This window comes from Ornithodoros turicata, chromosome 2 (assembly GCF_037126465.1).
Source record: "Ornithodoros turicata isolate Travis chromosome 2, ASM3712646v1, whole genome shotgun sequence".
NCBI classification, from domain to species: Eukaryota; Metazoa; Arthropoda; class Arachnida; order Ixodida; family Argasidae; genus Ornithodoros; species Ornithodoros turicata.
This window is the reverse complement of record NC_088202.1, coordinates 78,703,304-78,720,026: the sequence shown is the minus strand read 5'-3', so window position 1 is coordinate 78,720,026 and position 16,723 is coordinate 78,703,304. Positions and strand designations below refer to the sequence as shown.

General features: G+C 43.8%; 1 protein-coding gene across 2 annotated transcripts; it reads left to right on the top strand.

Annotated features, from left to right (window-relative positions):
- The first annotated feature begins 420 nt into the window (after positions 1–420).
- LOC135385598 (aspartate--tRNA ligase, cytoplasmic-like) lies at positions 421–13,179 on the top strand. Of its 2 annotated transcripts, none has more exons than XM_064615019.1 (15): positions 421–519; positions 1,686–1,782; positions 2,040–2,220; positions 2,299–2,401; positions 3,209–3,311; positions 4,849–4,923; positions 5,029–5,209; positions 5,275–5,409; positions 5,501–5,648; positions 8,451–8,519; positions 8,591–8,711; positions 11,822–11,902; positions 12,507–12,618; positions 12,677–12,748; positions 12,833–13,179. In XM_064615019.1, the coding sequence occupies exons 1-15, from the start codon at positions 476–478 to the stop codon at positions 12,922–12,924; spliced, it is 1,614 nt and encodes a 537-aa protein (XP_064471089.1). In that variant the 5' UTR covers positions 421–475; the 3' UTR covers positions 12,925–13,179. The 2 variants fall into 2 exon arrangements, with proteins under 2 accessions (XP_064471089.1, XP_064471090.1); XM_064615020.1 differs by lacking the exon at positions 421–519 and adding an exon at positions 615–633.
- Positions 13,180–16,723: the final 3,544 nt, after the last annotated feature.

Sequence of the window (16,723 nt, the reverse complement as noted above, 5' to 3'; positions counted from 1 at the left end):
GATGGCGCTTGCAAACTGCGATGGAAATTGCAATACAAATAAATAGAAATGATTCGGAGCGCTTCGTCGCAAGCAAAACAAGTATAGTAACTGCAGATACAGGAAGATGAATACACTGACATAATTGATGTTCGTTGAATCATTGCTTTTATTGTCGTCAGCAGAAGTCTATCGCATTCGCATTTCAGATTTTCGGTTGCGCTATCGGCTTTTGCTGCTCCGGCTTGCTCCGACTCCGCCTGGCTGCTCCGGCTCCACGCTTCCACTCCACTCCACCAGTTCAGGAGTTTCGTTCACGGTTTTTGGTGCCGTGTGTGTGTGTTGAAGTCGTGAAAGTCCACGAGGAGAGAGCATGACAAAAGAAGATGCACCGGTGGAAGGGTGATCACTTTTGATACATTAAAATGACAAAAAATGCGGGATAGAGTTACCTCTGCCCCACGAACCATTGTGAAATCTCGCGAATAACGCCGCGATGTGCCATGTGTGCAGTGCGCAAGTCCTGAAGCTCCAGATATGGTAGCTGACTAATCCATATCACACAGATGATTTAGCTGTTTCGTTGTCATTTTCGTGGTTGTCATTCCATTGCATCAAACGTGGTCAAACTGTGATTTTGGAGTGACATCACAGGTTGATTGCATGGTTTATTTCGCTTCTGTTGATGTAGTACTCCCAACTTCTAAACACTCCCAACTTTCGCGTGTGATGAATTTCAGAATGAAGTTTGTGTGGTCGTGGTGGGTAGAAAAGGATAGAAGTGTTTGCTTCGTAGCTAAGCTTTGACATGGGGAGCTGAGAGGAAACGACTGATTTCTGTAGTGTCATCTATGTTCACCAATAACGGTGTTTAAATGATCACACGCGCATCACAAGCTGGGGCCGTTGCAATATTATGTTTTGTTTCTTTGTCTCAGGACCAACTAAAAATAATATCCTGACCGAGTAAACATATTCTAATTGTGAAGAGCTGCATAATAACTTAATTTTGGGTAATAAAATTGGTGCAGCATTGGTTAAGAGGTCATAAAGTCAAAGTAATCCAGCAAACCCGCCCTAGTCCCAGTGGAAAATATATTCATACCTATTTCCTTTCCTGAACAAACAGGACATTTCATTTCTCCTACCTTAGCTCCTGTCTCGAGCCCCCAAACTGGGCATGCTCAGTACCCCTGAAGCTGAGATGTCGCATATCCAAGGCTGTATTGAGACAAGAGACTGGAAGGGTTTGGTCCAACACAAGGAGCTAAGAGTTTAACGAAAAGTACAAGGCCAGTCAGTATGTAACAGGCTGTTGGGGACTTTACACTAAAAGCCAGCTAGGCATAGTAAACAAAGCAGACGGGGCACATCTGGCTGTTACATCTACATCTAGCTAGCGAGAGCTAGATGTGTCGTGTCTGCTTTGTTCACTGTCCCTGGTTTTTAATGTAAAATTGCCAACAGTCAGTCTGCTAGGAGTTTCATCTTGGTGTCTTCTTTATCATTTTTCTTCCGTAACAGTCTTCCTTGCGTTTGAGGCAAGTGTATTCTAGTTATTCTCTGCTGGAAAAACCTACCACACTTCACGATTTCATATTGTTAGGTTCCAACACCAGTCAGTCAGGCTGGAATTTAGAGATCTGTTTCAAATGTTAAAACTGAACATTGAAAACTCCTCTATTTCTTTTTTTTTTTTCACACAGGAATGAAGCCCCACCACTTTCGAAGAAAGCATTAAAAAAACAAGCGAAAGAGCAAGAGAAGGCTGCGAAGAAGTCTTCGAAGCAGAGTGCTGAAAATGTGAGGATAAACATATACAGATGCATCATATATGCATAGAATCATGCGATGGAAACATGGATATGTGCAGGATTCTCATCTTAGCAAAATTTTTTATGGTGTGTGTGACACCCACACTGGCTGGCTACAACTGTGTGTAGTCAATGCAGAGAGCTGGGCTGCTTGGTGTACTTGTATAAATTGTATTCTTGCAAATCTTGGGGGCATTCGGGGAGCACCGAGAAAATCCCTGGGAGGAATGCATTATATAATTTCAGGCTAACAAAGCAGATGGAGACGCAGAAGTAGATTACTCTCAAGGAAAATATGGAAAAATGGAAATGCTCCAGTCAAAAGAAAGGATGGACCGTAACTTGGCGAGGGTCAAAGACCTAACACCAGAACTCGCAAATCAAAGCATCTGGATTCGTGGACGGCTGCATACCAGTCGTGCAAAAGGTAATAGGTTTGTCACCTAAGTGTAAATGTCGTTTCATATTTGTCATTCTATCTCAAGCACAATGTTCTGCCTCACAGGAAAACAATGTTTCTTTGTGCTGAGGCAACAACAGTACACTGTGCAGTGCCTGGTTGCTATGTCAGAAACCGTGAGCAAGGCGATGGTCAAATTCTGTGCAGCGTAAGTAGTATATGCTACAGTGCAGAACAAAACTTCCGGGAACACAGATGCATGTTGAAAACCCCAAGATTAGGGATACGAAAGAAGAACAGCAACACAAGGTCTCCAACACAGCTCAATGCAGCACAATACAACACAGTTTTTTGGGGGGGGGTTTCAACATGGATCGGAACCTTTTTTCTTTTTTGGGTTCGGTTCAGGTTCAGGCATGTTGGTGTGAACCAGTTTGCGAACCAGTAACCACCTAAATTTATTTCGGTTAAGTACCAGTTCGGTTCAATGCGAGAAAGAAAATATTTTGGTTCGGGTCAGCAAAAAATAAGGGTTTTTAGCAGTTTTCGGTTCGGGTTCAGTCTCGGTTCCGATGCCTGGTTTTCAATGTTCATGAGTATCACCAGCTAGCTTGCTTCCTGACCGTCCATTCATTGCTGGGAACACGGTTTCATCTGTATCTGTGGATTGCTTTAATAGAATCAAGTGCATCATTACTGCATCCTGGGGCTTTAAGGGCAAGAGCCTCAGGCCCCCAAGCCACCCTGCAGTCGGCACCCATGAGTCAGAATGTTCTCAGCTGAAAGCATGGAACTTAAAAAAAAAAAATTGAATTTACTTTTTTGCTTGTATGTTTTACCTATTTTACCTTCAGGTAGAGTCGTAGTAGAGTAGAGTAGTAGCCTCCCCTGTGTAGTAGAAACGTGTGATAATGTGACAGTGCATAATGTTTGACTGCTCTTGTGTAGTTAAGAACGTAACAAGGCATGGCTCTTTGCCAGAGTAGTTAATGATAATTTACCCGTGCCATTTCAGAGTTACGAAGGAATCATTACTGGATGTTTGTGGCATGGTACGATGCTCTCCACAGAAGATAGAAGGCTGCACACAGCAGGAAGTCGAGCTTCACATTGAGCAGGTTTGGTTTAAGTTTGTGCAGTATATTACAGTAGAATCAACGATAACACATGGGCAGGTTGGTACAACATACTAAAATCACTAAAACCCCAGTGCCGGGACAAATCAAAATAGACACGACACAGAGCACTGTACTTCAACGAAATGAATTTTATTACACAAACTATCTATCTATACCGTTACCTTCACCCCCTGCTAAAACTCACAGAAGGTCCTTGCCATTGATTTGTTCCGCTTATATCATTAAGCTTACATATCTTATCATTGTACTCAACTGATGGTTTGCTAATGTATTTTTCCCCAGCATCTAAGATTAATCTAGCCTCATAATATACAGTAAAACCCATGCACAATGATATACATCGTAGAACTGTTGTCTTACTTTTACTGTCAAAACATAGATTGGCTCTATGAAGAATGGATCTGCGCATAATGATAAAGTTTGCCGTTCTGAGTACTCCTACAGCGATATGACGCCCCCACGCTCGCGGACCAACTTTGGCAGCGCGCTGTCTTGCGTTGCACCCTTCTGCAAATTGTAGGACACTGCCGGTACGGAACGTCACGAGGATGTACCTTCGCACCTTTTCTGTACGGAAGTCTTGTACGGGAATTGAAGATTCCCTTCAGAGACGGTCAGTCGTACTCTGGTGGCCGGCTGTTCACAACATTTCGGCTCCCACTTCCTGCTCTGACGCACTATCCATACCTCCGTCAAAGATGGCGTCCTCGCCGGAGAAATGGAGAGCTATAGACTTGGTTGTTAAGTTAGCGATCATCGAGGATCATCACAGCCGAACAACGATGGCGCCCACTGTGTGAAAGTACGGCATATCGCAGTCGACACCGCAGGTACCAAGCGCAGAATGATCCGAGAGCGTGCATACAGAAAGTTGAAGACTGATGCATAAGTGCACTTCATGCTGTCTCAAGAATTATATCATAGAGCGCGTGATGCATGCTCCTTACGTCGCACACTTCGGCACAGTTGATTGTGACGTTGTGCGTATCTATGATGGTGACCGAAAGCAATCAAAGCAAACGAGCTATTTTCAATAAAATATTGGTATTTCCACCCTCTGTCGTAGTGTCCGTCGTTAGCGTCGCTTGCGGGATAATGTGCGACTTCCATAGAATTAATCGGGCCGAAACGCAACATGTTAATGTAAATCTGACAAACCACAGTGATGCCTTCTAATTATTCTTATTGAAATTGTTTCACAATGATTATGATGTCTTGCTGTGGGGCATATTTCACACAGTTCATTCTGTCAGACACAAACTGCAATCATTTCCAATGCTATGGGTGACGTTACATTTCTGGACATTGTTAAAAGCCTTTCATCATATTTGATTCTACAGAACACAGACAAATTTAACTAAAACTGTCAAGATTGGTCATAATTTCTAGAGAAAAGTACAGGGTCCGTACGAGACCTTTATGGGATCTTTTTTTCATTTTGTCCCCATACATAATTACGAACGTGTTTACCCTATACTGGTGGTGAAAATAAAGCAGCTCTTCATATTCACCACAGCTCTTTGTTGTGAGCGCAGCAGAACCAAGACTTCCACTACAAGTGGAGGATGCAGCAAGGCCCGAGACCGAAGATGTAAGATTTGCAGAGATCATATGTTATTTAATTTTGCTTTTCTGTTTATCCTGCTTTGGCATTTGGCTAGTGCACATTTGACCCACGCATGAAGAACTTTCACAGGATACTGACACACTGAACATTCGTGTCAATCAAGACACACGTCTGGACAATCGTGTTCTTGATCTCAGAACTCCTGCGAATCAAGCCATCTACCGCCTCCAGGGAGGTGTTTGTAGCCTATTCAGAGAAAGTCTCGCCACGCGTGGTTTTGTGGAAATCCACACACCAAAGATAATTTCAGGTATACTACTTCCTTGTGTTTCGAGAAACACCTTACTTAACACACAAAAACTCATTTGGTTTCAGCTGCCAGTGAAGGCGGCGCTAATGTATTTGAGGTGTCGTATTTCAAGGGCAGTGCTTACCTAGCGCAGTCGCCACAATTGTATAAGCAGATGGCTATTGCTGCTGACTTTGAGAAGGTTTTCACCATTGGAGCAGGTAGGAACAGCACTAGTGGGAGTACCAGCTGATGCTATGCTAGTGCTCTTCATCTAGGTTAAAATTACTGGAGTGTAGGAATTTCTTGCAGTGTTCAGAGCTGAGGACTCCAATACGCATCGTCACTTGTGCGAGTTTGTCGGGCTTGATTTGGAAATGGCATTCAACTATCATTACCATGAAGTTTTGGATGTAATTGGACAGATGTTTGTGGACATTTTCAAGGGACTGAGAGACAGGTATTTGCATTTTGATGGCGTCTATGGACATGTTCAGCGTCACATGACATCATCTGTTTTGCATAGCTTTGTCATTTTGTAATTTGTAAAGGAAGCCGCAATTTACACTTGCCCCTTCTCTCGTTCCTAAGAGGCGCAGACGCCACCCATTGGTGTCCGCAAATGATATCCGGCAGTGATTGGACAAATTGTGCGGAGAGAGCAATGAATCAATGATCAGTGTCCTGCAGAGGGAGGAGAGGGAAAGAACAAATTGCAGTTTTATTCACGCTGAAATCATTAACAACACGACAGATTTATCTCATTCCTTTTACAATGTTGTCAAAGTAACAGCATCTTCTGCAAGGAGAAATTTTTGCATTTTAGTGCCTCTTTAATAATACTATGTACTACATGTATAGGGCTTCCGGTTTTCGATGCTTATTTTTTTTAGAGAAAAAGTGGAAAAAAACGGTGGTTATTCCTCTCACCACGAAGCGGTGGCTTTCGACGGAAATATTTTAAACATCAGGACACTCAGTGAAAATCGTCATGAAACGACACTGCGCTAGCTATACGTACAGTAACAAAGCACTTTATTTTCAGATTTTACAAGAGTTATAACGGCTGTGGCCTGAATTTATTGTAATAATGACCAGGTGCATGTTACGAGACACAGCAGACATCACACACCGCTCTTTTCGCTGCAAAAACATTAGGTGTGAGAACGCGCGTTCTACATTAGCACTTGATACCGGAAGTGCAAGCAAGTTCAACGCTGCGGCCGATAGCACCGGCCAGTGTTCCTTGTATGCCGCCCAGAAGCCGGCAATAGAAAAGTCACTTGTTGGGGTCACAGTCACCAAAACATATTCAGCCAGCTCATCCTGGAGTTGTGGTAAGTCACTGGATGACATGACACACTTAAAGTAGCACAGAAGTCATTTTTAACGCCCAGTTTTCTTCCTATAAAACTGTTAAGTAGGCCAGTAAGATGCACCATGCCAAGTAATTTACACCACAGAGTCATAATTATCGCAGAAATTGAATTTAAAATACGCCGCAGAAAGTGACCGTGCGCAACGGTGGTGAAGAGCAGCACCAGACTGTGATCTGCCTGGAACCTCGCGCTGACGCTATAAGGAGAACGCTCGCTGATTGGCCTAGAGAAATGTTGTCTGCTACTCCGCTGTCGTCTGCTACTCGGCTGTGCGGGGTTCTGATAAAGCCTTTCTCTTTGCTCGGTAATGCTTCGGCCCCTCCTTCTATCCCCAATTCTCCGGGAGAACTGGCAAAACAGGTTTAACGGCGGCAAAGGGACAAGGCGCTGACCCCCACTGACCGGCGAACCAGAACGAGTCTCCTTATGCCGTCATCGGTGACGTGTCATCATACCTCCTCATCCTCGTTATAGCTGGAGTGGCGAGTTAAGGGTGAACGCGCGGAGCTATGTTTATGTGAGTTTTTTTCTTGGAAACGAATTGCGCACATCAAAACCTTTAGCGCTATTCGGTATAATGACACACACACTTTCATCAGATGTCTCAATCTGAAAATTTTTTGGATGGCCCTCTGTACTCCTTTAAAAGCGTGAAGAATGTGCTCAGCGCTACAGCCTACTTCGGACTTGTTGATGGGACCAATAACTCTGACTTTGTGCCAGAAGGACTCATCTGAAATGCCCATTGTGAGAGGCAGGTTCCTTTCCCTTGTAGAGATCCACTTTGTGTGCATGGTCTCGTAAAATCTACCGAATGCTGTCACGCACCGTCCTCGATATAACTCCGTCATCGTCTCTACGGGTTGTTGTTCTTGTTTCAAAAATCCGAACATGGTGTTGCTTCACACCACGTCTGCAGTTTCGCTTCCAATCGCAGTCCAAGCACGTAGAAAACATCAGTTACTATTGTACGCTCTGACTCAGTCAGTTTCGTGATTTCAACAAGAATGCTTGAGGTTTCTGACAGAAAGGTCAACTTAGCATACAGTACTGCAGAGTCTCCCAACATCAGGTTCCGCATTTTCTCCGCTTTCTTGCCTTTGAGGGAAGTGGAGTTCGTCAGTTGCTTGAGTGATTCCCTTTGGTGCAAAACCGAGAAGCCTGAGAAGGTCATTTATGGTGGCTATCGATGCAAAATCTGTTTCTAATTAAATTTTAATTAATTTTAAGACAATTTTACCGGCATACGTTTATCGGTGCTTTTCGGTAACTACCGAAAACCGGAAACCCTATACATGTACATATAATGTTGAGTTGTCTTTGTATCTCTCACCCACTTCCCATCTTACTCATAGAGATGAAAGTGGAACTGCCAAACCCTCACATTTCTGCTCCACATTACCACGTGGCAATCATATGCCAGGAAACTGGCAAACTTACTCACTAAATTATTTGTTGACTACGTGCAACCTTCGAGTGATAGAACATAAACAGTGACCTATAGTCGTGTTCAACTTAAGAAGGAAGTGAAATCTAGTCCGTCAGCTCTCAATATATTACTGCGCCGCAAATAGGATGCCTGGACACAGAGAGGCCACCCTCCCTGCTTGCACCAGATAATGTAATCCATTACACGCTCTCTGCTTCCGTATTGGCTGTTAAGACTGGCCGCATGGCACTACACTGCGGCAGAAAGTGCGCTTCCCTACTGATGGCGCATGGTGGCGCTGCAGTATTTCTCCTGGCACACTATTGCTTCACCTTATCTCCAACAGCGTATGTAGTTGATGGACTAGATTTCTTTTCCTTCTCAAGTTGAACACGACTATGGTTATACCATTGGGCGGTAGCTGTGCTTGCTTTAATGTTTTGTCCAACTGCAGGTTTGCAGACGAAATAGCTGCTGTAAATAGGCAGTACCCTGCACCACCTTTCCAGTTTCTCGAACCAAGGTAAGCAACGTTACATGTTTTCGTAGAAGTATTGACGTGCAGTATTGTGCAAACTATATTTCGCTTTTCAGCTTACGCTTGGAGTATCCCGAGGCAGTTGCAATGCTCCGTGAGGCAGGGGTGGAAATGGATGATGAAGAGGACCTTAGCACACCAAATGAGAAGCTTCTCGGCAGACTTGTCAAGGCCAAGGTAACAAGGAGTGCTGGCATTTTCACGAACAAGTTGTAGCATGGTTTCGCCATACAGTTCTTGCAAGGAAATCTTCTGGGAATGCAATGGGCAGAGCTTTACAGTCACTCAGCGCTTCGCTGGCGGTATTGCCACTTCACTTTAGAGAATACACTGTGGTGCTGCAAAGAAGCAGCATGACATCTTTGTCGTCTTGTCGTCAGCGTGCACCATTATTAGAGCCTGAAGTTTTAGGGTTTTACCCGATTCTTCCCCAAATTTGCACCCCGAATTGAAGGTTGCCTCTTTAGGGTGAAACCCGATTTTTACCCGCATATTGCCCTCACTGGGATGTCTGTAGGAAAGCACTAACTTACTTGTTTGGCAGGAAATGCAGTTACATTACCGTTTGTACCAAACCACTACCGCTAGTTTGAGTAGCTGAGCCCGATTTCTCCCTGAATTTAGCATACTAGTAGTTTTTCCACCTGAATTTGCATGAATTAAGTGCAGACGTTTATTTACCTGATTTTTACCTTTTGAATTTAGAAAAAAGTATTTTCCCAAAAATTCAGGCTCCAATCATTATGCTTATATGATGAGCCATTGACCATTCTAGTTTTTCCTGTGCACGAGAAATGGCGCTAGCAGGCATAGGGCCTCTGGTTCTAATGGTGCTCCTTGAGTGCTCCATGGGCGAAATGACAACATACTAGCAATGAAATGACCGTAGGCAGCTTAGTCTGGGCCATGACCTGTTACTATGGAGAGATGAAGGGAAGTGCCTCAGAACGAGAGTCGCCGCTATTTCGAACAGAACCTGTTCTTCTTCTGGGCACTGTCCTGATCATTGGCACGCTATTTAAAGGGTTGGGAATGATGTGTTAAAAGTTAATGGGAATTGTGGGTCAACAGCCCGGGGGAAGAAAAGGTCCATTCAGTCTTCTACGACCAAGGTGAACAGGCTGCTCTGTTAGAATGTGGAGGGAATTACATGAATGAAAGCATCTCTGCACCACACCGGTTACAAACATGTGAAGTTCACAGTGAAGGGCACAAACAATGGGACGAAACGGGACAACAGGCAAACATGGGCACAGGCAAGCATTGGCTCTGCGGGAGAGCCAAGCTAAGGATCAATGATGATAGTATGTGCTAGATGCGCTACTTGACGTTACCGGGGAGATAGAATGGCATGTACGTTATAATTCGGGTTCCGGGTTTTCGGAGTCTAGTTTTTGGCATATTCGGAGGGTGCGTTTCGGAGTTTACTATGTTCCGAAGATTCAGAGTTTTTCGTCTTTTATTGATCGTATATCTGTTAATATCCCAAGTTTGGAAAAAAAGCTACAGCTGTGAAATGACATATTCACAAAAAGAATGAGACGCTACCTCCCAAAAGGCTCACTGTTATGGGGCAGAACTGTGCAGACGACAACATGTATGCCACGATCGCCTGGTGACATGAACACCTCAGAATCCTGGTATTCCTCTGCAGTCTACATAATCGTTAGGCAGCTTTCACTTGCATCCAATCATGCAATGTTGTAACATCAAGCTGCCCTTTCATGAAGACAATTTGTATGCCATCTGTGTTTCCCTGTGGACTTTGAGGGGAAACCACGATTCACAGAAAAAGAAAAACCCTACAGTCCAGACGTTTTCCAAGCAGACCTGGGAAATGGCTGAAATAGCCTCAAAATGCCCTTGTGGCGGTCCATGGACAACGATGAAGATGTGCCTCAGCTGCCGCGCGCCACTGCGCCTGCCAGCCAATTCTAGCAGCACCATCATAGCGTGAGGCCACGAACACCTGCTCTCTGGGACATTCCATCACCGCCAGTCAGGACTTGTGTAGAGGGACACCATCTTCTCTACAACCTTGTGTCAAATAATGTTGCTTAATAAGGTACCCTATTCAGTGACTCCAATGGCGACTGACCTCTACCCAAAAATGGAGTTCACTGCATTGCACGGATGCGAAAGACAGCTGCGCGGTGGATTTGGTTTAACAGAGCCACCGTTTCTGGTCACCGGATTGGTAACCCGCAATGCGAGGTAATCTCGACACCATAGGAAACAATCCAACCAGTCATCAAAGCACGGCTTTTCTTGCTCAGTTTTCCAATACTGGAGCCCACAAATGTGGAGTTTTTTGGATAAGTCCGAATTGCTTCAAATTTTACCGGAACAATTATCATGACATTATATTATAATTAGAGCCTGAAGTTTTAGAGTTTTACCGATTCTTCCCCGAATTTGCACCCCGAATTGAAGGTTCACCCTTTAGGGTGAAACCCGATTTCTACCCGGCAAATTCCCCTCATTGGGATGTCTGTACGAATGCATTAACTTACTTGTTTGGCAGCAAATGCAGTTACATCACCGTTTGTACCAAACCATTACAGTTAGTTTGAGCAACTGAGCCGATTTCTCCCCGAATTTAACATACTGGGAGTTTTTTCACCCGAATTTGCATGAATTTAGTGCACATGTTTGTTTACCCAATTTTTACCCCCCGAATTTCGAAAAAAATATTTCCCGAAAACTTCAGGCTCTAATTATAATGGCGACAATCATTTGTCCCCCACACGGTCTGCTGCTTGCTATGTAGTCGCAACCCCCTTCGTAATTAACACTGACGCAGTTTCAGCAAATCACACAATGAAGAATAGGGCCAACTATGTAGCACTAAATCTAGTCGCAAAGCACCAACTGCCAAAACTACTTCCTTGGTGGTGAGAGCTTTGTGTATGGCCAGGTCCAGGTTATGCATACTAGCTTTCACTGTCGACAAATGCAACGGTAAGGGTATACTGAGCAGTGAAGTGAGTGCCTGTACTTTGAGCACATGTCAGGTGAGAATTTTCAGGTGTCCTAAAGCCACTGTAGGCTGCTGGATTCTCGAGTCAAGGTCTACTCCATTCACATGTTTCTCTCCTCTTTTTTGTGTGCATGTGTTTGCTAAGAAAAATGTGCAGCTGAGGTTCCACATTATATATTGCTAGCAATTGTCATACTAAATGTGATCCATTGCTTTATACAGAGTGCTTAATATATAGAGCGCTTGCTGCAGAGTAATATTTTTCCAAAGGCTGGCCTCGTTCTGATTGGGATCTCATTGATTCTAGTATGACACAGATTTCTATATCCTTGACAAGTATCCTCTGAAGGTGCGGCCATTCTACACTATGCCTCACCCCCACTCCCAGGTAGGCCGTTCTTGTCATTAGCTACAGTACCGAATTATGGCACTAAGAACAAGACAACATGCAGTACATATGATCACCTTTCTTCTGTGTGTTTCACTGAATGATCAATCAACCGACCTGAGCTTGATCTCTTAGTTTGTAACACAAGACCTTTTTCATGAGCACCGTGATCGGTTCCTTCCTGCTATCAGAGTTACGATATCGCTAAATTTTCTACTTTCACCACATTGCAATCTTGAAATTATGTACATAGTACAAAACAACAACAAAAGAAACATGGACACGCATGAATTACGTATGTCTTGTGAACCTTGTGGGATTGTATCATAAGTGTTCTCTCATTCTCACAACAAAAGTTGTTAGTGCAGCTGGTTCTTTGTGTGTGTGTTCTCATTTCCTTTGGCTTTTGGAATTTCTGAGGGATTTCTATGTTTAAATTTTCTTCTGTATCAACAGTTTTCAGGTTTTATAATTCACACATTACAAGTACATATAATGAATGGTTAAAAGTAGCAGCTTTTTGTGGTACAGCACATTGTATTTTGACTACACTGATCAGATAGCTTAGTTCACATAACATGAACAATATCTGTAACAATTTCAGAAGTACTCAAACTCTTACGACATGTTTATGCGAGGAGAAGAAATCCTTTCTGGTGCACAGCGAATTCATGACCCAGAATTTTTAACAAAACGTGCAAAGGAGCATGGAATTGGTAAGTGTATCGCAACACATTGCAAAGCATGTCTTCAATACATAAATTTCTCTTGTAGATCTCGAGAAGATTAAGGCATACATAGACTCGTTCAGATATGGAGCGCCCCCTCATGCTGGTGGAGGAATAGGTTCGCCAATTTCTGTGTTGCTGTTCCTTAGAGCTCTGCCTCTTTTTCTTTCCACTTACGGCTTCTCATAACACTGTTCCTCAGGTCTAGAACGTGTCACGATGCTGTACTTAGGCCTGGACAACATAAGGAAGGCATCTATGTTCCCAAGGGACCCCAAGAGACTGACTCCTTAACAGAACATTGAGACCTAAGCAGAAACTGTGTCATGTTACGGGACATTTACCCGTGTCATCCGGCCTTCTGCATCTCAAGGTTAGAGTGGAAAAGGATGAATTGTTAGCATGTTATCTAACTCTTTTGAAGTGAATGTTGGAATTACAAATTTGGATTCTTTGTTCATTACTGGGTGGTGCAGATAGACAATAAGAAATTGGATAATTGTCCTTTTGTAGTGAGGCCTATCAAAATAAAACGTTCACAAACTTTTACTTTTTCCCCTTCCATCTCTCAATCTCTTTTTAATTCCATGTTAACACTGAACCTACTGTGACGTAGAGGCCTAAAGTCTACTTGCTATCACCTATGTGCTTCCAAAGGTGCTGCTAAGAATCACAAGAGACACTCTACAGGGTAAACGATGAGAATTAGCCGAGGCAATCTGCAAACATGGACGGCACGAGCACAATTCAAATTTCCAATTCCAGGTTTGCCAGGACATGGCCCGATGTTAAACCTTTACTTTGCTGCAAAACGTTATGCTTCAAAATGTGCACACTGGCGATGAGTGCGTTCAAACATGTCCCTACTCAGCACGCGTGTTGAAACGGGGATGGCGGCTGTCTGTTGATGTCTTACAACAAAGAAAATGGGCGACTCTGTGTGACCAAAAGTGGTTGTTTATGTACATGTATTTATAAGGCTGCGAAAGTGGAAGCAGTATTTCGTAATGACCGCAATGCTTTAACTCGGTTTCTAAGAAAACGTCACCCTTCTCTATTGGCTGTCCACTCTACAGGCTTCCACTTTCAGAAGTCTTCACTTTGCCACACATGTCACCCTTGTAAGCTAGGTTGATGCAGTACATTTAACCGTTCTTTTTTTCTTTTGAATTCAAAAAGAAGGTGCATCGTCAGTGCATAGACAGAATAAACGAACGCGCTCCAGGCACTGTGACAAGTAGCTTATGTCTTGCGCAAGGCCGGATCCACCCCCTCACTGGGGGGTTCTTTGTCAAAGCGCATAGTGGAGGATGGGAGAGAGGGAAACCTAGTGTATAAACTAACGTTTTGCCCCCCCCCTTTCCACCCTGGTCTCGCGACAGTTGCAAAGGCCCATAGTAGGCCAGTCGAGGTCGCAAAGAAATGACCACAGAGCTGGAAGCACGACCCACAGTGGGGCCTGACCCAAACACAAAGACACAAAGCCATGGTGAAAAGGATTATGAGCATCGTGTACCATATTCGCGTGTAGATGGAACTTTAAATAAAATTCGGAGCACATATGAGTCAGTTTTAGCCTTAGACTAGGATGTCCTCCTTCATGCCTTTCACATCATCCTTGTCTAAGCTCCTTACGACAAAAAATAAATAAAAAAACAAGTGGGTAACCGTTTGCACAACCGGTTTGGAACAGTAATTTTCAGTAGTTCAGGTTCAGTTCGGAGATGACGAAAAAATAGTGGTCTGGTTCGGTTCCGGCTTGCACAAAAATACCGGTTCTGGTTCGACGCCCTGCTTCAAGGCACTGTAACTCGGGAGAGCATTGCTGATTTGGTGTAATGGTAACATCCCTGACCAGAAATCAGGATGGTCTAGGTTCGATTCTTGTCATAGCCACCTTTTTCCTGAGTTATTCGAGTCTCTACAGGGTGTATACGATCAAGACATTTATTTGTAAGAAACTTTTGCCACGTACAACAAGTGATTTTATCAAATTTTAATTGCAATAAATTTAATTTTGTGAATTGCACTCCAAAATTTGCCTTTCTGCCAGAAACAAAGTGTAAGTCAGATTTACCCCATTCTGTTGCAAATTACATTTTGCGAAGAAACACAGACGGACAGAGGATGCATCCTCTGTCCGTCCGTGTTTCTTTGCATTTGTTACCATGTTACTAGGGTTGTCAGTCGGGATATCCCGAAATCCCGGTCATTTTTTTACGTCCCGAAGTCCCGGGATTTCTTCTGGAAAATCTCGGGATTTCGTGAGAGCAAATGTGACAGGAAAATGAAACACTTATAGGCCATCAGGCACACTTACTCGCAAGGAAATGGCACTTTTTATGACTGGAGGTGGCAGATGACCGCTGCCTCCGCATGCATACAGATATTTGCTGACTGTCGTTTCTTCTAGCGCAGAAGCTGGACGGACCTTCAGTTCGGCAGCCAGTATGTGCACAAAAGTTCGCTCCGAACTGGGGGACACCACCCTCGAAGCTCTGTGCTTTCTCATGTCGTGTTTTAATTATTGTACAATGTGAAAGCACGCAGCGACGGTGTGGTAAACCGTTTAGTGTTTCGTTTCTTTCCATCCGTTTCTTTTTTTCTTTTTTTGTACCTGTTCTTTATTCAAGTGGAATGTTACACCGTTTGAGGAAATTATAAAGCAACATTTCCTGTTACTTCAAGTGTAGCAGGACTCTCCTTCTTTTCACGTGCAACAGTGAAACGCAGTTAAATAAAAAAGAGTGGCATTATCATAGGGAAAAAAATCTAATGTAACCATTTTGCCGTCACTATTTTACCAATGTGGTTACACTGCAAATTTTCGAGTGTTTTCCTTCAGGAAAAGGTAGAATTGACACAGCGCACATGAGCTGTGCACAACACGCCGATATAGACACTTGAGGTACATGGACTTGGAAGTAGAGTCCTGCATGTTGTTGCGGGTGGCGGGTTGGGTGCGGGCGGCATTGTTGACGGCGAAGCAGGCAGCGGGTCGGGTGTGGTCGACGAATTTTACCAAAACACTATTAGGAAGTACACAGAGTTGCTCAATTTCTTACGCGTCTGTACTGTATTGGCTCGAAATATGACGTAAAACGTCGCTGACAAGGGCGGAACGCTCAAACCGTTAGGGTGCAACAGCGCCTGTGTGTCCTTCTCTGTTCATGTATTCGTATCATCATTCCTCGAGTCACAAACCAACACGCATTTGCACGTTTTTGCCCCCTACGCTGATGTCGTACAAGAAACCATACACACGGACACATCTAATCATCAGGCATAGACCAGGGAGTACTCTCAGCCGGGTGCTGGTGAGCGTTTGGAAAAAATATGCAGGCTGCAGGAGGATGTGGGTCTCAATTTGTAATGGGACGCGGGTTGCGGTTCGGGTGTGGATTTGCACCTGCGGGTACGGCTCGGATGCGGGTCAAATAATTTTGACCCGCGCAGGACTATACTTCGAAGCACCATCTGAACTCGTCACAATCCAGAAATCCCGGGACAGCAAAAATGGCTCGGGAGTGACAACCCTACGTGTTACTTAACCAACACGCTCTACATCTTCTCGAAATTACATTTCCTACTACATGGATAATAGCCAAAGAAAAATTTTGAAAACCATCATTTTGAGATTCACAACTTGTCGGCTGCACTCAGGTATATGTCACGTTAATGCAGAGAGTGGAAGAAAGCAGTGGAAGGAAATGGTGACCTGCTCCCTCCTGTTTCCCTCACTGTTGTTTCTGACAACTGTGGCATAATGGCAATAATGGCACAACTGCCATTATCAGCAGAGGCATCGAAAAGGAATCTGAGGGGGCAGGATCATGTCCGTCTATCACTTCTTGACAGGTAACTAGGGTGGCTGACAATTTGCGAAGCTGGAAACAACAGTCTTTGCAACATATTTTTAGCTATATTGCATTTGTACATAGTAGGGAATGTATTTTGTAATTCAGTGGGGTAAATCCAACGTTAACTTTGTTTCTGGTAAAATGTGATATGTTGACTTGGCAAATTTTGAAGTTCAAGAAATTACATTTATTTCAATTCAATTATGCACTTATATTATGTGGTAAAAGTTTCC